The sequence below is a fragment of the Girardinichthys multiradiatus genome, chromosome 5 (genome assembly GCF_021462225.1).
Source record: "Girardinichthys multiradiatus isolate DD_20200921_A chromosome 5, DD_fGirMul_XY1, whole genome shotgun sequence".
Taxonomy (NCBI): Eukaryota; Metazoa; Chordata; class Actinopteri; order Cyprinodontiformes; family Goodeidae; genus Girardinichthys; species Girardinichthys multiradiatus.
In genome coordinates, this window is record NC_061798.1 from 48044552 (window position 1) to 48067373 (window position 22822).

At 40.1% G+C, this 22822-nt stretch overlaps 1 protein-coding gene across 5 annotated transcripts in view; it reads right to left on the minus strand.

Moving 5' to 3' along the window:
* The window catches only part of cntln (centlein, centrosomal protein), a 138616-nt gene that overhangs the window by 106734 nt on the left and 9060 nt on the right, over positions 1–22822 (minus strand). For all 5 annotated transcript variants that reach the window (XR_007038359.1, XM_047366182.1, XM_047366185.1 and 2 more), the window contains 7 exons: positions 21260–21344; positions 17301–17432; positions 16296–16475; positions 15336–15469; positions 14342–14504; positions 10922–11137; positions 1614–1736 (listed from right to left, as the gene is read on the minus strand). Coding sequence is in view for 4 of the 5 variants with exons in the window: in XM_047366182.1 (XP_047222138.1) it covers positions 1614–1736; positions 10922–11137; positions 14342–14504; positions 15336–15469; positions 16296–16475; positions 17301–17432; positions 21260–21344 (1033 nt within the window). In the remaining variant the exon portion in view is untranslated. The remainder of the gene's footprint in view (positions 1–1613; positions 1737–10921; positions 11138–14341; positions 14505–15335; positions 15470–16295; positions 16476–17300; positions 17433–21259; positions 21345–22822) is intronic.

Below are 22822 nucleotides of genomic sequence, written 5' to 3' on the forward strand. Positions count from 1 at the left end.
GAAAGATAACAAAACGGAGAGATTGGTAAAATAACAGGAGTGGAAAATCTACAATTTGGTACATCCTGAGAAGGAGAGGAAGCACTGGTGAATTTAGCAACACGACAGCAACTGGATTTATATTGTGGCTCACCGGTAGAGCGCACAACTCATTTGGAGGCCTCAGTCCTCGACGTAGCTGTCCCTGGGTCAAGTCCCAACCCCGGCGACCTGTGCAGCATTTGTTCCCGCTCTCTTCACCCCAGTGCCTGTATGCCTAACACTCTCCAAGAGTTAGGCATACGAATAAAAAAGATGGCATGAAAGTAAACAGAGGGTTAACCACAAGGTGCAAACCACTCATGGTCCTAAAGAATCGAAAGGCTAGTTTGGACTTCGCTAAAAAAAATGATAGAATAGCAACACAGTTCTGGAAGAACATTTTTTGGACAGATCAAACCAAGATCAACCACTACCAGAATGATGGCAAGAACAACGTATGGAGAAGACGTGGAACAGCCCGTGATCCAAAGCAAACCACATCATATGTAATCACGGTGGATGGCTGCCAGTGGCCCTAGGGCACCAGATGAACAATGACCCAAAACATACAGCCAAAGCAACCCAAGAGTTTATTAAAGCAAAGAGGTGGAATATTCTTCAATGTCCAAGTCAGTGTCTTTGTGATCTTTACCCAACTGATCTCACTTGTTAAAAACTAAACTTCAGACAGGAAGGCCCACAAACAAGCAGCAACAGAAAGCTGCTGCAGTAAAGGCCTGGCAGAGCGTTAAAACGGACGGTACCCAGCGCCTGGTGAGGTCCATGAGTTCAAGACATCAGGCTGTCATTGTAAAGGGTTTTCAACCACGTATTAGAATGAGCATTTTATCTTCAGTTAATTAATTTGGACAGTTACCTTTCAGCCCCTGTAATAAAGAGATTGTGTTAGAAATGCTTTAGTTCGTCACATTTTTATTCTATCTTTGAGTTCAACCTACAGAGTTAAAACTAAAAGTCTTGTTTGATTTTGAGGCGCAGAACCAAATTTAGAAAAAGTTGTCTGTCCAAATAATTATGAGCCTGACTGTAGGAGTTGTCTCCAAAGAAAAGCAAACCTTTTTAGGAGAAGCAGGTGGACCGTAATGGGTTTAACAGTATCATTATATTACACATGTAAAAACAAGTAGAGAGGTGCCTTATTTAAGACATAATGAGGACATGTGAAGAAATCAAGCAATGTTTCTTAAGGCCATCTCTTAGTGAGTGAGGCCATCTAGAAACTTGTCCTGCCAAACTTATGAAAGGGATACTGAGAAGATCAAAAGCTTCTTTTCTTGCTCATAATGTACTGCTGAAGCGGTAAATTAGCTGGTGTCTGAGCCCAAGGCATGCGTGAAACCAGCAGCACACGCCGGCCTGGTCACAGTAGGAGGGGCCTCTGAGTGTGTGTGTGTTGGGAAGTCTGGGACAAAGGTTGGCAGAGGCTGAATCTGATGAATCACATGGTTCTCAACAGACCGTTTTCTTTGTATCCCTCCTCTACGGCTTTGATCTAATCTGAGCAAATTGTGTGGGCATGTTCACCCACGTGCTAACTTAGCTGTAATTGCCAGTAGTGTTCATTGGCCTACCTGCAGTCTTCTGACACTACTGGTGGATCGCTGATGGAAATTTCTGTCCTCTGGCCTTGGATTTGACCCCTTAGTTGAGGTCCAACCAAACTGAGCTGCAGTATTTTGCTGTAAAGCTCCAGCCTGGAAGAAAACAGAGACTATATTAGCAAAACAAATATTCAGACAGGCTTTTGGAGTTTCTCTTTAATAAAGATTGCATGCCATATTTTATTGCTTGTCGAAACAGTCTGAGAGAAATATATGTCAGCGATTATACCAAACAGATTTTATCTGATATGGTGAAAGATACAGAGGATCACATTAAAATGGGTAAAACAGACAATTTGGAACGCGGCAAACCCTAAAAACTGTAGTTAGTGATCACAATTCAGTAAATGTAAGGTAAAAAAACTTCTTTCAGGATTAAGAAACTTACGGGAGGTTTACCACCAAACCCACTCCTGTGCTTGTTTTAGCATCCGTTCCTGTGTTTCCACCAGCAAAGCAGTGGATCTAACACCAAACAGCTGGTGCTATCCAAGCACCGATTCCTCGCTGGGCCAGAGGAAAGACCCATGGTTGCCAGGGGCTGGAGACAGGCTCAGGAACACAGGAAACCAATTATATTGTTGGGAATATCATCTTCATGACCCAGAGATGGTTTGACTCTTATGGCTCCAATTTCTTTCACTCTGGAACCAGTTTACAATAATCATAATTTGCTAAAACATCAGTCCTATGTGGGGTACTCTACATTCTGCTTAATTTAGAATAAAAGTAGAAACACACAGAGGTTCAACAGCTATAAAATAGTAAACATTCACAACTGTTTATTATTAGGATTTGAAGCTTCATGTTTAACACAGGTCTTCATCACCATCATATCAACAGGTGGTGTTTAAAATCCTGCTTAAGAACAACTGTGTAGATCCTGTTTGAAGCACAGTTTCGCTATACCAAGAACAGCCCAGAAATTCTAGTCTGCAGTGCAAAGTATGTTCATAAATATCACACATGATTATAAATCAGAATGTCTATATCAGAACATCTGTAATCTGTCAAATAATGTGGTTTAGGGAGATAAACCGTCTCTAAAGATCTACTTAAGATCAAATATTTCCTGTACAATCAGTGATGAATGATGTGGTTCCAAGACGGTTCCTTCAGCTCTATTCACTCAGAACCAATTAAGAACCAACACCGCACCGGCACTGACCTAGCCCTGGAACCATGTTGACAGAAAAACTCTAAAGCGGCTGTCTCACAATTTCTGATCCTCCCTCATATGTTGGTGTGTTTAAACATTTTTCACAGCAGCCTAAATGTGAAGAAGTCAGTTAATTATTTATTATACATACATACAGTGTGAAGGTATATACATTTTAGCATGTAAACTTTAGTTTATCCATCCATTGTCTATACTCACCCCTTTTTAGAGTAACCAATTAACATAAAAGTGCACAAAGCTGGAGTACCAGCAGAGAACCCAAACATTCTGCGGCAGAACATGCGAACTCCAACAACCCCAGGCCCGGATTTGAACCAAGGAGCCTATTACTGCAAGGCAACAAGGCTAACAACTGCACCACCACCCAACAGACACTTTAGTTTACCTCTTTGTAAAACTAGTTTTATATAGTTTATTCTATTTTAGTGTTTGACTTAGAACGTTTCATAGCATTTGTGATTTTCGACGGTGTATTCATGTGTGAACAGAGACACTTTGACATTAATGTTGACTTCATCACCTGGAAATATTTACATCTGTTTTTTTTTTTTTTTGAAGTGTTTGATAAAAAAAAAAAAATAAAGTGTGAAACACTAAAAGAAAACGTGAGCTGCTATCAACAGCACGTCAAAATAAAAGTTTGTAGACAAAGGCATCCATAAAGTGCTACATGGAGGCCAGGTCGTGAAGAACCCTGCGCAGGATGTCATCACCTTTTTTCTCCAACATGTCCTGATTGCATTATCAGAAACCTGGCATCTGGGCGTGACCTTGTTAACTGCCAGGGTAATCAACTTTAACCAAATGGGAGGAGAGGGGATGATAAATTATTAGTGAGGAAGATTTTGTTCATGTTTTATTAAATTGGCCTGTCAAAGGGGGCTGGTCAAATTATCTGGGGCCTCGTTTATTGGAGGCCGGCCATATTGGCACATCTGTTACAATTATTTATAATTTCCAGGAAGGCAGCAGGACGAAGTGGGTTTTTTCAGCATCTACCACATAAAGCAATTTAGAAATTAACTGATGTGGGAGAGTCTGACTTTTCCTCATTCAATCTTTCTCCACATGCTGATTTTGATTATCTGAAAACAGAGAAACTTTAGTGAGGAAGAAAGACATAAAAAGGTAAATATAAACACAGTCCAACGATCAGACAGGGGAGAAGATGTGAGAGAATATGCAGGTGCAGGAAAAAAGGCCTGTGAAAAGGATGAGTCTGAGGGAGGGAGCAAAAGAGAAAAGGCCGGTCTCAGTAATTACTGAACACGATTAGGTTCTTGGGGGATCTCGTCTGGCACTCGCGGCCCGCGCTGGTGAGGATGCAGCAAGCGAGGCCATATGGAGCGAGGCTGGTGATTGTGCTCCCTGAAGCTCGTGACCCGTCTGCTGCCGAGCCCTTGAGCTGAATCCGAAATGAGACTTGCCAGGCCTAATGTTCTACACATGCACCATTTATGCCACAAAACAAATCTGATCCCTGTTAATTATGGAACAGCTATAATCAGGAGGCATCCAGCCACACACACACTCACAAAAACACACACGACTATGTACAGACACGCTCACTCAATCACCTCCACAGAAATCAGCAGAGTGACAGGAAGACTGGATCAACCTGAGGAGCGAGGGCGACGGGGTCCCATCTCCCAACCAGGTCAGGTGCACTTTGTATTCATGATGGTGTTTCTTCAAAGAATGTGCATGTGAATATATGTATGAGGGTTGGTGTTAACCGGTTGTGTGGTGGGAAGGGACAGCATGCGGGGTGTTGGATGTTTTCTGTGTTTGACCCGCTCGGCTTTGCTTTAACGAGTGAGCGCAGCTCGCTGCAGCAGCGGCGGCAGCAGCAGAAGCACATGGTTGTTCTTCATTAATGAGGCGGGCTGTGCTACATGGAGGCTCTCGTCTAATGAGAGCTGTTGAGCTTGTAAAACACACCACTGGCGTCCATGCCGTCAGTGTGTCTCCCACTCTGGACGTAGCTTCAAACAGACACACTACCACCTAAACTTATGTTGATGATTCTAATTACAGAAAACGTGTTAAAAACAAAAAACAGTATTTAGTTAAATGGGTAAAACGACTAAGTATTTTAGGAATTTTCATCATATTCCATTAAAACAGCATCTACTGCAGTGAGATGTTAATATTGCATCTCAAACAAAACAGCAACGTTTCATAATTTCTAAGAATGCTGCTAACAAGGATTAAAACAAGGACTAAAAACAAAGGTAACCTGTCTGAACAGAGCGTGACTTTATGTGATCCTGTTTTTACCTGGCTTCTCTACGTCTACACCTAAAATCCTTGAGATAAATAACTAGTGAGAAGAAAAAAAAACAACGTATGGTAAGAAAAGATAAGAACTTTGGTCAATTTAATGCCAGATGTTGATGAAGATATGTTTTTTTCTTCTATAAAGTTAATATTTGGTTTCATCTCTCTGGCAGGAATAAGAACCAATGTTGTCAAGAGTTTTAGGGATTAAACAACAATGATGAACCAATCAAATGTTAAGCAATCGATATCAGCTCTGACCCGATCTGCACATTTAGACGTTTTCCCTGTTAATTAAGTAAATCACAAGTTTTTCCTGCCTGAAACATATCAACAAACAGCATGTTCTTTGACACTTTGTTTTGAGTTGAGTAAAATCAGACTGAAGGTTGTAATACATGCTTCGATGCATGCAAGTGGTATTCATGAAATCTATTCATTTTGGGCTGTATACATAACTACCACTTCTATCAAAGAACCTGCAGTTGTTATTGCACTTATTAATCATTAATAAGTGATTAATAATAATAATTAAAAGAATTGAAGAACTGTCATGTCGGACCTCAGAGAAACCTTTAAATTAGTATCATCTGGTAAGAGTCTCTGGTGCATTGTGTTAAAGCTTCATTCATTTTGTTAATAATAACAACAAAATTGTTAATGTTTCCTGCAATGGGTTGACAGATATGTTTTCAGTTTAATGTAGATGCTTTATTTTTCTGTTCCAGCGATGATGAGCGTATCAAACAGATTTGAACGACTGCCCACACTATTACCAACATACCCCTCATTCAGCCTTGTGTTACATCCAAAAAGCCCAAGGTCTGTAATGGATTCTAATGTTAGTCTTTAATCACTGCTCAGATCTGTTAGCAGCCAGAAACCAGACAACTGTAAATACTTTAAGGCAGTTTGGGAGACCATTGTAATTAGGAAATGTTCATTCAGGCCATCTATGCTTTTTGTTTTAATTTTTGTCCATTACAGAAAGCTCTTGCTTGTAATCATGACCCCTAATCTGTTTACACTCCAGTCTTTGTTTCAGCAGACCTTTAAGTGTTGGCACAGTCTTAAGGTGAAGAGTACAATTAAAAATGAAAAACGTGTAAATATGATCCATAATGGGTGTTCCTCTGCCACTCTTCTCTTCTACCCCCCCACCCTGACCAGTTTTTCTGTGGGAGGGGTGTTCAAAGCAGTCACTGTGGTGCGTTTTTATGTGAGCATTGAGTCCTCCATCTGCGTTCCTATTGTGATCACCACTTTGATCACCTCCAATGCAACTCTCAACAAAAACATTTAAAATTAAAATGGAATCTGCCCTAACAATTCAATTCAATTCAGTTTATTTATATAGCGCCAATTCCCAACACATGTCGTCTCAAGGCACTTCACAACAGTCAGGTTCATACATTCCAATTAATCCTAACCATTGAACAGTGCAGTCAGATTCAGTTATTTATTCAAATTGGATAAAAAGTTTTTCTATCTAAGGAAACCCAGCAGATTGCATCCAGACTTGCAGCATTCCCTCCTCCTGGATGAGCATGTAGAGACAGTGGACAGCCATGCATGCTGGCATTTTGAAAAACAACGCAGGTCAAAATTCGAAGAAATTAAGGAGATTTTGTGAAACAGGAAGTCCTGTCATGTCTCTGAAGTACAGAACAGACCGAAAGTTTGGACACAACTTCTCATTCAAAGAGTTGTCTTTATTTTCATAACTATGAATATCGTAGCTTCACACTGAAGGCATTAAAACTATGAGTTAACACATGTGGAATTATATACTGAACAAAAAGGTGTGAAACAACTGAAAATATGTTTTATATTCTAGGTTCTTCAAAGTAGCCACCTTTTGCTTTGATTACTGCTCCGCACACTCTTGGTATTCTGTTGATGAGCTTCCAGAGGTAGTCACCTGAAATGGTTTTCACTTCACAACCTAGAATATAAGACATATTTTCAGTTGTTTCACACTTTTCTGTTCAGTATATAATTCCACATGTGTTAATTCATAGTTTTGATGCATGGTATAGTATGAGATTAAGTCATGTTAATATTGGGCCCTTGCTGCGAACTTTGAGCCGCAGTTGCGTTGTTCTGTTGTGGTGCTACATATGTACGGTTTACATGGCCTGTGAGATCTGCAGCGCTCAACGGAAGGAATCTTTCGACATGTGGGAGGCTGGTTTATCTGGTGGACAAATGGTTTATTTCAGTGTTAAATGTAAAGATAGGTGATGTGGAAGCGTCATTTTCTATTGAACTGAAATGCTGCTACAAAGTAGTGTAATGGAGGTACAGTATAACACTAATTCTGTCCCAGTTTCAAGTGTTTTGCAGCATCCAGTAGGTTTTTTCCAAGGATAGTATGTATTCAGTTCCATCTATCTTCCCATCTACTCTGACCAGCTTCCCTATCCACGAAGAAGAAAAGCATTCCCACAGCATGATGCTCCCACCACCATGTATCATTGTGGTATAAAGCCTATTTGTACTAAGATTTAATTACACATAAGTGAACTCTGATGGCATTTAGGTGCATTCTGAAGGCCACTGGTGGTACTACATTTTATCTTGGGGTATCAAGAGTAAAGGTGGCTGACTATATATATGGATGCCATACTTCACCGATTTGAAACCATAGATCAATTTTGCATTGCACAATCACATAAAATCCCAACAAAAGACACTTAAGTTAGCGTTAAAGACACTGAAATTACAAAACTTAAAAAAAGTCCACAAGCTATAAATACTTCTTAAAAGTCACTATATCGACTGTGGCATCAGTTAATCAAATCCAAGCAGCGTATTACTTTGTAGTTATGTTTAGAAATAGTAGTTAAAGCATAATTATTTGACCTGTTACATAATATATTTTGTAAATATTCTGTTCAGTGTTTCAGCTCTTATTAAACTAAGTTCAGTTCTAACATTGAATTAGCCACACTGGATATTTGGTGTATTACCAACCTACATACTGTACTGTATATCCTAAAGCTTACCCAGCATTTCTACACACATCCACACACAGAGCACAATCTGCATCTCCTCTAAATGTACTGTAGTATTAATTACTGAGGGAACGCTGCAGAACTGTATTTAATTACTGACTAAATGAACCATTTAGACTTTACTGCAGGTTTAATTAACCGGGTTAAGTGAGATATGGTGATTGTAACTCACTTAACATTTGAGCTGATATCTTTTGACTTCCACAGTCTGGGCGCAGTAATTTCTGAAAATATCAACCGATGATCAAATTAAATAATTACTGTCTGTGGAGGGAAAGATATTGCACGACTCCTGGAAAATGTTATCTTAAGCCGAGATAGGACACGATTCAAACTGAATCAAGTTAGAGCAGATTAGGAGACTTCTTATGCAAACTGCAGCATCTTGCGGTGTTCAATAAACTATCTGTGTGGCCATTTACCCTAACCCAGTTTATAATTTTGTAAATGATGTAAATTTGTATGCCTGTGCACACTGATGTCCCTGGCACTGATGTTTAAATGTTTTGAAAGAATTCTTGATTCCAACATGAGATTTGTTCTGCTTGTTTCTAATGGATCTTCTTTGTTATATGCATGAAGTTAATGTGTGAAGTAAATAGCACAATGAATGCTGCTCTAGCAGAAAATCCTGACAGGTAATGTCTGACCATTAGTTTGTGACCTTAAGCTAAAATGCACTTGGGTTATGCAGCAGGACAATGGTCCAACTTGCCATTCAGAGCAAGTCCACATCTGAATAGCTCCAAAAATAAAGGTTTTAGAGTGGCTTAGTCAAAGTCTGGAGTTGAATTTAAAGTAAATGCTGCAGTTGAATGAAAAGACTTTAGCAGAGTAGAGCAAGCCAAATTCCCTTGACAGTGATGTAAATGACTCACCGCCTGTCATCACGAACGCTTGCTGCAACCATTACCACTAAGATGCATCAACAGGTAATTACTTTCTCACCTAGTACCAGAATGGGTTGGACAGCTTTCTTCTCTTAATTAATGAAATTGTTTAAAAACTGAGGCTTTTGTATTTATCAGATTATTTTTGTCTGATAATAAGTGTGACTAAACAGCAAAAGAAGACATTTCTAAAGAGGTAATTAACTTTTCCTCAGCAGTGCTGCCAACAGTAGGGCTGCATGAAAATAGGAATGATTCTTTATTGTTAAATTTTCAACTGGCGATATAAGTCACAATAAGTTCCTCTCTTTCCTCTTTCCTATTTGCCATAAAGATGCTTCAAACGCTTCCTGAGACCTTCAGCACCTTGGACTCTTTCACCCGTGTCAGGTGTGTGTATCTACAGCAGTGAGACTCCATCCAACGGGCTCAATATGCTGCTGGAATGCAAAGTGTGAATGTCTGACACCTGAAATATATTACCCAACAAATACTGCAGGGCTACACAACATCAGACAAATACTCTTGATGAAAATTGCATTAATGAAATGAATCATGAATAAACCACATCGTTTCTTTCTTTACCCTTACATAATGTCCTCATCATCCTCCATGAGCTTTAGCATCTCAGCCACTAAGATTAAGCATCAGGCAGGATTCCCTCTAGGATTCTGGTCTTGGAGCAGCAATCAATCAATCAATATCATATAAAAGTCAATATAAACACAATATAATTTAAAAGTTATTGAACAAACACTCCTGTATGTACCTGTCTGTGTATATATCTACATATTTATATTTATCTTTCCATTTTTATCCATTTCTCTCCATCTGTCCTCATCTATTTGTTCACCATCTTTTTAGCTTTATCTATCTGTCTTTACCTATCTATATCTATCAGTGCTGGGCAACCAGTAAAATTCTTAATCAGGATTAATTCCACTGTTAAGTGCAGGATTCAGTAATGATTAAAAGTACTTCTATATGAACAAAAAGTGTAATAACATTTGGTTCGCAGACAAGCAGATAAGATGCCCATTAACAGAGATATTCTGAAGTAAAAACACATTTATTATATTTTATTGAGTTATTGAGTTGATAGTGGCAATACTGACTCCTCCCATTGTAGAGACTACTGTGACAGTGCCGTGAACTGGTGCCTTCATACACTCTGCTGAAGTTTTAGATAGACCATAACAAACCTGCATAAGCTGTCAAAGTATAAAACAAGTCTTGCTTTCTAAAGAAGGTGTGTGGTCCAAGTACACCCATCACCATATCATTAAATGCTATTAAAGGTCTCTATCGCCTTGGGGTGGCTTTTCAAAGGTGCTGAACTGAAGTCAAACTCCCGCTGACTGACAGATGTAGAATTGTAACTCTAACATCATCTTCAAGAACGTTACTGGCCTCCAATCAAATCACCTCCCTTCACCTCCTTTCTGTCAGTCTAATCTGACCAGAGTGCGTTTAAAAGGACTCAAAGTTACTTGGATGGTAGGAGATAAAGAAGATTAATAAAGTAGGTAAATCAGAGCCTGGGTCTGAGAAGGAGAGAGGATCAGATAACTGACATAAAAGATAAAGAGAGACGATTAGATCAAGGGTGAGCTTGTGTAAAATCAAAAAACTGATTCTGAGTTACAGACTTATAGACCACCACTACAGGCCATGCTGGTGTGGGTCAATTATTACAGTACACATTAATCCGCCTTAACATAGCTGTTTTTGCACCTGATGATGTTCAGACAACAGCCAGAGGTGAACTGGCTGATCAGAGAATCAAAATAAAATCTGTTTATTAGGTCATCGTGCTGCACAAAGACAGAAATCATTTTGCATGCAACTGATAATATTACACTAGAGTTGCTGTTTATGTGGTAGATGGTACGCAATCAGCCGGGAGTTTACCTTAAAGTTTGTTTGCCTGTTTGCTGAGGGAGGTGCCTGCGGAGCGTGATGCTGCAAAAGCTGGATTTGTTCCTGTTGTTTCTGCAGCTGAGCTTGGAGTTCAGAGATCTGCTCGTCTTTCTGGACCATCCTGGCACTGAGCTGCTGGTGACTCTGACGGAGTTTAGATTCGCTAGACACGAGAGCCTGGTAGCATTGACTCAGCTCCTTGTATAGCTGTCAACAAACAGGAAACAGGAGACGAGGGCCAGTCAGTGATCAGATGTTACTAAAAGATGACGGCAAACACACTTTTTATGGGCCAGAAAGATAACCACGTTGCATTTTACTTCTGGTAATAACAGATATATAAAATACAATCTAAAACACAAACTGGAGAACAGCCATGAGTGTAGTGCGCTGTGCTGCTATTAACGTTACTGTGTTACTTTGTCACATTAAAGTAATGTGCGTGAAATGATAAAAAAATAAATTGAAAATAAAAGAATAAATAAACTAAATACTAATAAAGTTTTTACTAATATATATGTTAGAATGTCTTATTTATGTTTCTTATGTCTAAAATGATCCACTAGGATAATTATCTGGACCACAGCCCATCCAGAACGTATAAAATAAGGCTCAGGGGTTCTGATGTGAGGGGGAGGAGGCAGGAGAAGCAGAGAGGAGAGATGCCGCTGTCTGGATGGTGAAGCTCCAAAATTAGCCTGGAGAAGTTACAATTTTGGGCTTTATGAGGAAGTTTTTGTCTTATTCATGGCAGTAATGAGGATAAGGACTTAAAAGCGTAAAACCGCAGACTTATGACCTTCGAAGTTAGTTTTAGGTTGGATATTGCATATTCATGCTCTGCAGATTCAGCGGACTCATCCTCCCGTTTGGTCTGATGCAGGCAGTTTGATTACGGGCAGCTGCTCTCTGCCTGCTCCCTCCTCCTGCAGACGCTGGTTCGCTTAAGGACCATAAATAAATTTACGAACCAAACACGTTGTTTCATGGCGGTTTTGTTTTGTGTGTTCTGGGGAAAATGTTTGTGCCTCTGAACAGCTGATTTTATGTGTGATCAGCTGGTTTAGGATGTTATTAAATACAGCGCTCTGCCTGCGTGTTATTTAGAAAGGTGATTTGTCCTTTTTCTTTTCTGTCAGCCTTCAGGCAAGGTTTATGATTTGTAAATGGTAAAATTACATGTATGACCTACTCCGGCCACTGTGGTCCTTAATATTCTTGTAGATGCTCTTCAGTTTTATTAACTTTTCCTTGCACTGTCTCAACGAAAACCTTCTCATTTCTCCTCCTCCCACGGCCAATCAGTGAACAGCAGTCTATTCACGTCACATGCAGTCTCTACTCAGCCCCGGTCGTATCTGCTGAGACCAAAAAAGTAGTTATCGGTACGAAAAAAGTAGAGTAGGGCCAAATTGAGCCAGTTGAAAAGGGGCATTAGAGATTCAACACTTTCACAGTCCCAACTCAGGTAAGTGAAATAAATGCAAAGGTTACATGAAGATATGCATTTAATATCTTATGTATTGACTGATTGATTTACTAATGTGTTTACTAATTTACTAATGTGGCCACCCAGAACAGTCACATGCAGAGACGAATCTTCGCTCAGGACATTTAAGCACAAATCATATTTGGAATAATTCTTTTTCAGATATACAGGTCCTTCTCAAAAAATTAGCATATTGTGATAAAGTTCATTATTTTCCATAATGTCATGATGAAAATTTAACATTCATATATTTTAGATTCATTGCACACTAACTGAAATATTTCAGGTCTTTTATTGTCTTAATACAGGATGATTTTGGCATACAGCTCATGAAAACCCAAAATTCCTATCTCACAAAATTAGCATATTTCATCCAACCAATAAAAGAAAAGTGTTTTTAATACAAAAAACGTCAACCTTCAAATAATCATGTACAGTTATGCACTCAATACTTGGTCGGGAATCCTTTTGCAGAAATGACTGCTTCAATGCGGCGTGGCATGGAGGCAATCAGCCTGTGGCACTGCTGAGGTCTTATGGAGGCCCAGGATGCTTCGATAGCGGCCTTTAGCTCATCCAGAGTGTTGGGTCTTGAGTCTCTCAACGTTCTCTTCACAATATCCCACAGATTCTCTATGGGGTTCAGGTCAGGAGAGTTGGCAGGCCAATTGAGCACAGTGATACCATGGTCAGTAAACCATTTACCAGTGGTTTTGGCACTGTGAGCAGGTGCCAGGTCGTGCTGAAAAATGAAATCTTCATCTCCATAAAGCTTTTCAGCAGATGGAAGCATGAAGTGCTCCAAAATCTCCTGATAGCTAGCTGCATTGACCCTGCCCTTGATAAAACACAGTGGACCAACACCAGCAGCTGACACGGCACCCCAGACCATCACTGACTGTGGGTACTTGACACTGGACTTCTGGCATTTTGGCATTTCCTTCTCCCCAGTCTTCCTCCAGACTCTAGCACCTTGATTTCTGAATGACATGCAGAATTTGCTTTCATCCGAAAAAAGTACTTTGGACCACTGAGCAACAGTCCAGTGCTGCTTCTCTGTAGCCCAGGTCAGGCGCTTCTGCCGCTGTTTCTGGTTCAAAAGTGGCTTGACCTGGGGAATGCGGCACCTGTAGCCCATTTCCTGCACACGCCTGTGCACGGTGGCTCTGGATGTTTCTACTCCAGACTCAGTCCACTGCTTCCGCAGGTCCCCCAAGGTCTGGAATCGGCCCTTCTCCACAATCTTCCTCAGGGTCCGGTCACCTCTTCTCGTTGTGCAGCGTTTTCTGCCACACTTTTCCTTCCCACAGACTTCCCACTGAGGTGCCTTGATACAGCACTCTGGGAACAGCCTATTCGTTCAGAAATGTCTTTCTGTGTCTTACCCTCTTGCTTGAGGGTGTCAATAGTGGCCTTCTGGACAGCAGTCAGGTCGGCAGTCTTACCCATGATTGGGGTTTTGAGTGATGAACCAGGCTGGGAGTTTTAAAGGCCTCATGAATCTTTTGCAGGTGTTTAGAGTTAACTTGTTGATTCAGATGATTAGGTTCATAGCTCGTTTAGAGACCCTTTTAATGATATGCTAATTTTGTGAGATAGGAATTTTGGGTTTTCATGAGCTGTATGCCAAAATCATCCGTATTAAGACAATAAAAGACCTGAAATATTTCAGTTAGTGTGCAATGAATCTAAAATATATGAATGTTAAATTTTCATCATTACATTATAGAAAATAATGAACTTTATCACAATATGCTAATATTTTGAGAAGGACCTGTATTGTTATTCAGAGGTTCCACGGAGATGCCATCAGGCCATCCATTCTAAAAGTGGTCCGAGTAAAGACATCTTGTATTCATATGCATCCAGGCGAGATCAGATCTCCCAGGAGGGATGTTGGGAGGTTTACTATGTGTGAATACCCTTTGATACGAAGTGGTGTCGGCAGTGTGAGCCTCCTCCTGGTTCCTCATGACTCTCTGAGTGTCCAGGTTGAGTCCCTCCAGCTGCCTGATCAGGTGGCTCTGCTCTGCTGAATGCTCCGTGTTTTGTCTGTACAGAGTCTGAACTTCAGCAAAATCACGCCTGCAGACACAAACGCACAAAGTTACACAGAGTCAGACTGTACAAGATGTTGCATTTCTAACAGAAATGTTGAGTAAAAGAAGTGATTTTAGTTTTTCCTTCTTCAAGCTGGAATCACAGATCAAGGTTCTTAACTAAATGTAGAAAGTTAAAATGTTTACTTTACTCAATATTGGTTTCTTGTTTATTAATTAGAGTAAAACCAGACCAATTAGACAAGTGGAGAGATGTTTCACTGAATTATAAATATACATTATAATTCACTACTAACTGCCCAGAGCCTGCATTGATTTGACCTGTTGGGAAAAAAATGAGGCATATTATAAACTTACACTCCTTTATAAGCAGTCCTTCGGTTTCTTACAGCAGCAACACTGATGAGTATTAAATCATTCTGGATACTAATGAGGTCACTAAAAAACAAAAACGTCAAAATGTGCTGCTTGGATGTGACTGACATGTCAGGGTGCCTCTGGCATTAAAACTGAGAAGCGGCAAAAAAAAACAAAAAAAAAAACAGACAGAGATTACCATTAAAGCCTCTACAGTTCTGTCAGTTTCTATAATATCGACTAAAGCTTAGTGAAAGCCTGCCCTGTTTCCCTTCTTTCCTCCTTTAAAGCACATCCACTATGCAGGGCTTATCAAATGGCTTTAGGTGAGCCAGAGATGAAGAAATGTGTGTCACCCCCCAAACCTCACAGCAATAAGAGGCATATATCCTGTATTTACACGACACTTCCTTTACCTGATAAAATGACCCATTGAACTATCTGCTGTAGTGCTGGGGTTCACAACATCAGGCACAGTTTTTCAGCTGATTAAACTCACCGTGTTTGATCAAGTTGCTCTCGATTTGCAGCTAACTCCCTCTCCTTGGAAGAAAGCTGTGCAGCTAGACCGGCACGGTGTGCCTGCAGTTTAGACAGCTCCTGACAAGCATTTTGGAGATCTTTCTCCAGATCCTGGTGGAACAGATCAAAAGTCATTTTAAAAACTTTCTTTTCCAACTTAGAAATCTGATATGTATGCTGAGCACAATAATCAGATCAACTACATAAACCATCCAAGGTTTCAATAAGTTCAATTTAGGGCCTTTTAAGTCTATTGGAAACTAAAACAGAGCTATTTACTATCCACATTAATGCCTCCATGTTCTAATTACTTGGAAGAATTGCCTTTTAAAATGTATGACTTGGGTCAAATGTTTTGGGTTTCCTTCCACAAACTTCTCAGCTCCATAGTTTGCTGGACTTTTGGCCCATCCCTGCTGTAACTGGTAACTGGTTGGTGGGCCATCTTACTCACACAAACCTGAAACTGAGATCAGGGCTTTGTGGTGCCCACTCCAAACTTCCAGCCTGATGTCTTGAGATGTTTCTTCAATGTTTTCAAGCAATGTTCTTTTTTCCTGATGCAATCTATTTTGTGGAGTGCACCAGTAACTCCTGCAGTAAAACACCTACACAACATGATGCTGCCACCCCTCTACTTTACAATGGGAATGGTGACAAAACTCCAAAACATTCATAAAAAAAAATCAACAAATTCATAACATTTACTGTGTTCAACTCAAATAATGTTTTAACTCAAAAAAAAAAAAAAAAAAAAATGTCTCCTACATGTTAAGTAATATTTTTCCTATTATATGAATGTACAGCCTGCATATTTACATCTATACTTTGAAAGAAGGATCTTGTTATCTTCACAAGCTGAGGAGCAAAGGGTCTGAGAGACCAGAGAGTTCAAGGTTTGCGTGTTTCTGCAAGGACTTGTCCCTGTGTTTCAAACCTTTAATCTGGCCTGGGCGGCATCCCACTCGCCTCGCTGACTGTCGGCCTGCCTCTGTTTCTCCTGGAGGTCAGCACTCAGGGCAGCACAACGGGAAGTTAATCCCTCTTTCTCCTCCTCTAGAGCATGCACCACCTGCTGCTCCTCCTCTTCCTTTTTTCTATGTTTTGTCTTCATTTCCTATATGAAGACATGAATGTGTGTAACGTTAGTGTGTGTGTGCAGGTAAGCAGTGCCAGCAGGGCCAAATAAACAATAGTGACAAAGGCAGAAAAACAGAAAAAGTAGCAGTTCAAACTGAGAAGAAGCCCTGCAGAGGTAGAAAAGGACCAGCAGCCCATGGGGCGAAGCTGAAATGAATACATAAACAGCAGACCGTCTTTTCTGCAGGAGCCCCCTGCATGGGCTGCTGATTAGCCAAGGTCATCTGTGCTGTATGACTGGGCCCCCGTGACCAGGTGTTGGTTGGTATGGGCCGAGACGTGCTGCAGGAGCTCAGCTCATGTGGGTACAAGGGCCAGTCTGTCAGCTTTAATGACAGCTTATAATGAGAAAGGTGTTTGCAACCAGACCCATTAGACTCAACCCCGGTATCCTTTGAAGATGTCCCCCACTATATCTCGCTGAGAGACCCCACCAAGACCATGTAAGGACCAGTTCTTGATTAATTAATCATAGCCGTGTCCCATCTAAGCATAATTAGGGAGAAGCCACATCATAGCATGCATGCTTTTCAATTTCCCCAACTGAAGGAACCATCAAATATTTATATGCAAGTTAAAATCCTGCTTTCCTTTGGTTATTTTATTCGATCACAGATTTTGAGCTGTTAAGTATTCTGTGTTGTCAGTGGGTAAGGAAGGGTGAGACAGAATGAGACTGTCCTCTAAATGATTCAGAGGCTGGGGGCTTCACCCACAGGGGACAAGTTGTATTCAGTGACACTCCGAACAGAGACTTTCGTCCCTGGGGCCCACACTGCCACAGAACATTTGTTCCACCAACCTCAAGTTGCTGATTCTTGTTCTCCAGCTGTTCACGCAGAGTTGTCAACTCCTTCATTAAAGCACTGTCCTCTTCCACTGTTGTCTTCTTCTGCAGCAGCCTATTAATCTCCATCTGCTGGTCGGTCACTTTCTGCAGCAGATGGAGAAACAGAAAAATAACAGTGAAATAAAGTGAAAAATACTTAAAGAGCGCAATTTAGCTCTGAAAGACTCCAAAGAAAAATACTCTAAAAATAATTAGCATCAAATCAGTTAGTTTATCAGACACAAGCATTTCTGATCATTTTCTAGTTTAATTTTTTTTAACCATTGTCGTAAAAATATTGCCATGACTACATATTTTTCCATTACTTTTTAAAGGCTGCGTTTTTTACTTTAAAAAGTTAGTTTTGTTTCTGATTAGGCGTTTTAAACCTGCTAAAGGTTTCGGTTATCCTATTTTTTATAGATTAAAGTCCTTCTAATAGGAAGCCAGAGAGTAGCTTAGTTTGGATGTTAGAGACATAAATCAGTAAGACAGCTTTGAACCTCCCCCACTTGTTGCACACTGTCAGTCAGCTGGCTGAAAGAGGACTCCTCTTTCCCTTTGCTTACACCAAAGACAAATTGAGCTGTTTGGAAATACTTGGAATTAGCTCACTAAGGTGACACTGTTTTAAAGCAACAGTTGGCAAATTATAAGCAGCGTGACTGTTCAAAAACGACTGCAGAGTCCATCCGAGCAGAACGCCACACAGCACAAAGTTATTAAAGTCGGTACAATTAACACCTTAAATCATTTTAGTAGTAGTTTAAATCTATATATTCACTTCACTCTGAATACCAATCAAAATGGCAAAGACAAGATTACTTTAACTGTCAATATGTTTTATTACTTCAGCAACAGTAAGAATACTTTTTCTTATCTGTTTTAAATAAAAACAATTAGGTCAGGCTTTTGTGTAAATACTGCGATGCAGTGAAAAGGTGATATTTTTACTGAAGTTAATCATACTGTGAGAATCTCATATCAGCTCAAAAAGAAATTACATGTTGAATTAAATAAAGAAAAACTAATATTGGCTCATTAACCTCACAGATCAGCAAATATTTTAATCATTCAACTCGATCACTTTGCTCCCGTCTTTTCATCACTAGAGATGCGCCAATTTATCAGCCAGCGATTAAAACATTCCAGTTTTCCCATGATGCACTACGACAGTGATTGCCAAGTCAAATACTGAGAAATAAAAATGATCATTTATTGCATCAAAGCTGAAATGGTCTGTTTTTGGTCACAAACATTTCAAGTTCTTTAATCCTTTGAAGAAAAAAAATGAAGATAATGTCGTAGTTGCTCATTTCTTTGCTGAATTTAGACGTTCTACCTCGATGAACTGTGTGTGTTACGGACCTTAAGAAAGTTTGAATCAGATGGTCAAAATCAGCTGGATCAATGCAACTCTACAGTTAATACTCATGTGATGCTGGTCTAATGTGACAGAGCTGAACAGAACAGTCAGTTTAGTTAGTGGAGCTCAAGAGGCAGTTAATAAAGCAAGGGAAAATCAGAGATGGTTTAATAATGCTATACATTCCCTTCATATTACTTTGGGCTCCCTCTGTGGCCTTGGTATGAGGAGGATGGCTTCCTCACTGCCTCATCTGAAGTTCGGCGTTGGCTGGTAATCCATGGCTTTCTGTGGGTACCTCTTCTCAAATAACACAGAGCTCTGGGATGCAATTAATTGCCATCTTCAGGGAAACTGCTTCCATGTATCGAGAAAGTAGATTTAGAGTTTCTTGCTACTTCTAGCTTGCCAAGCTACTAAAATGGAGGGCTTTAATAGAGATTTACACTGTAGAACAGGTTGTAAATTCAAATGCTGATAATGAGACTGGCAAGAACAATTTCAACCTTAGCAGAGCTTAGTTGGAAAAAAAAGAGGTACAACAAAGTCGAAACATCTAGGAGAGAAAGATTAGCATTGATAATTTCCCAATGAAGAATAAAAATCTAAACGAATTATGTTACAAAAGCACAGAAAAAGAAATGGAAGAAACCAGGAGGCAGTAAAACATCAAAGTGGGAGAGCTGAAGTTTTCAGAAGAAATGTAAGATCCCATGTGGATTCAGTGGACCATCGTGTCTCAAAAGAGGAGGAAAAAAATCAATTAATCAGTGTGATAGAAAGGCTCAAGAGTAGATGAGATGATGGATCTCAGAGAACCAAATGACCCAGCACAGAATCCCATGTTCCATGTTTTATTGAGCATTTCAAACATTTACTGCATCAACGTCAGAGAAGGATCCAAAAAAAGAGCATCTAAAAGCACAAAACTTGCAATAAATTAAAGTTCTCCACAAAGTATTAACGCCTGCTCCCCTGAGCCACCATTCTGGTTGCTAAAGAGAATAATATATAAAACACAGGCAAGCCGGTGACTCCATTACAGCCAATCACATTAAGAATGAAGGTTTCTTCTCAATGAAGGACGCTAATGAAGGAAACAAGCAGTTGTCTCAGTGAAGGCGTGACGTTATAGAGCAGATTACGCTACTGTCGCCGTCATTGGAGATTATGCCATCCAGACGTATGAGTTCATCAGAAACACAGAAGGCAGACAAACACAGCTGGGGATACACCTCAAAAAATCTCCCCAGTTTGATGTTTAACCCACTTAGAAACAGTAGGATTAAGACAGGGGTGTACAAACCTTTAGCTATGGGGGCAGACAAGTTAAACATACTTGAGGGAGCACAAAATTATCTTTTTTTTTTATTTCAACTGCTAAAATTATTTTCATTTTTTTATTTGTACCTACTCAACAATAAATAAAACTATATTTTAATGAAACAAGCCAATTAGTCAGATTTAGATGCTAAACATAAAAAAAGAATCTCACAGATTTGCCCGGTTAAAAAAAACAAACAAATTGGCACACAATGTCCCAAACGTTTCAGGTTGATTATCTTCGTCTAGATTCTTTGCGTTTGTCTTAATCAACAACAACAGTATGTGGGTCACTCTTGCTCTGGTTTTCAGTGAACGTCACTGGATGTTTGTGGTGTTGTAAGAAAGTGAACCTCACACAAATTATCTGGTTTGTTGTTTGCTAGAAACCCAAACAGAAGGACATTTAACCTTTCTAAATATTTATCATAAGTCATACTGTTATCGCAACATTCACCAATATTCATGAAAAAAAGCTACATTTAGGCTCTACGGCCAAGATGTTGATCAAATCCTTGGTGCATCTGATCAAAAAAGAATATACCAACAGAAGAGTTGGCAAATATGATGGTTTTATGAAGATGCCCAGTACCTGGGAATTGGTATTGGTACTCAACGGTACCAATTTCTGGTACCTTTGTGTGTGTTTATGTGGTAATAAATGCTCATTTGTTTAATAATAAAATCTCAAACTTTTGCAGTGTAACATGTGTATAAACGTTCATGAATATATGAAAACAACACCACATTGTTTGTATTGTGACATCGCAGTTCTTTCACAGATCTCTTCAACATGAAAACCCTTAACTAAATACACAGTGTAGCTCCACATATTCCTATTTCTGTCCTTTTCCTTCTGGAAAAATTATGTGAACTGTGTGAAACTAAGTCCATCACTGTATGACCACAGTGTGCCCATCTTCTGATGGCTTCTTCCAGCAGGAAATGCACCATGTGAAAACTGTTTTCTTCAACCTGACCATAAGCTCACTGTACCAGAACTCAAAAAGGGGAGAATTTCAACATGAATGCAGCCAATAAATCCACCGCAACTGTGTCAATATGGACCAAAATCTCTGAAGAATATTTCAGACACCTTGTGGAATCAATGCCTCGAAGGATTACGGTTGTTCTGAAGAGAAAGAGGGTGCAACCGAGAGATGGTCATAAAAAGCTCAGTGTGTGTATAGTCTCAGGTCACTGATATTATTTGCAGAAAATGTCTCAGTAGACTGTTCTGTACCTGTTCTAGCTCCTGGATCTTGTGGTCTTTGGACTGGAGGATCTCCAACACTTTTCTGTCCTTCAGCTCAGTTTTGTGCTTCTCACTGAAATTCAAGACATAAATGGCATTATATGACTGCAAAAAACAGTGAATAATAAATACATGCCTATGCCCTACATGTCTATTATTTATTTTTTTTGTTTGAACCCTAACCACTGTGTGAATTCCCATGATCCAAACAGCACCTTTTTCTGAGTTTTGAGGGAACCAAAACAAACCTTCAGTTTAGGACCAGTTTGTTTCAACTGCTTCAGACCAATGGAAACAAACTATTTCATTCCCACATCATCAGTTCCTCCTGCACCTCGATCTCCAAGGTCTTTTCCATCGTCTTTTTGCCTCTTGTGATCAGCCTTCTCCACTGGTCGGCGATGAAATAACAGGCTTTGCCCCGTAAGGGGCCAGAACACAGGCAGGCCTAGCTGCATTTCCTCAAATATTGGGCTGTGTTCACCATGTCCTGAGCAACCAACCAATCACTCTACAAGATCCGCACAGTAAGAGGAAGGAGGGATGAATGGCAGCTCCCACTGGGCACCGGCGCTTGACTGGAGTCGACACAATTACCATGTCAATATCCTCTTGCGCATTAAGTGATACAATACACATACAATCTCTAGGTGCATGTTCCCCCAGCATCTCAGTGGACCAACACACTTTGATGGGTTTCCTATGGGGCAACAGGAAACTGAAGAGGGTGTGGAGCATAAAAATGAGAGGCAGAGGTACTGGAAGAACTCTCTGCATGCTGCTGCACTGTCTACAACAGGGGTGCTCCAGAGCTACTATTCTGCATGTTCAGATGCATCCCTTCTCCTACACACCTGAATCAAATGGCTAAATTCCCTCATCAGCAGTCGTTCAGCTCTTCAGAGGCCCGGTAAGCAGCCATTCATTTGATTCAAGTGTGTTGGTGAAGGGATGTATCTAAATGTTGCTGGAAAGGAGCTCTGAGGGCCAGGGCTGAAGAACCCTGGTCCACAACAACCCACAGAAAGTGAGTCATGAGCACCAGAAATTATGATTTACACCAAACGGATGTGTAAAAAGAAGTGGGTTAACATTAGACAACTTTTGGCCCAAATGATAACTGATACACCGCTTTGCAAGTGTTCATACCCCTGAATTTGATTCACATTTGGTCACATTACAACCACGAACCTTAATATGTTTTATAAGGATTTTATGTGACAGACCAACAAATAATAGCACAACTGTGTAGAGGGACGTAGACGGACAATTGTACATGATTTTTAAAGTTTTTCTATTCAGCCCCCTTTACCCTGATAGCCGTTAATGAAATCCAGTACATGCAACCTAGTTAATAGAGCCCACCTGTGTGTCACCTGATCTCAGTCCAGCTGCTCTCTGAAGGACTCAGAAGTTTGTTCGAGAACATGAGTGAACAAACATCATCATCACGAGGACCAAGTAACACAGCAGACAGGTCAGCTTGAACATCACACAGAGTTCTGTACAATCCATCATCTGAACATGGAAAGCCAAGGAAAGAATCAATCA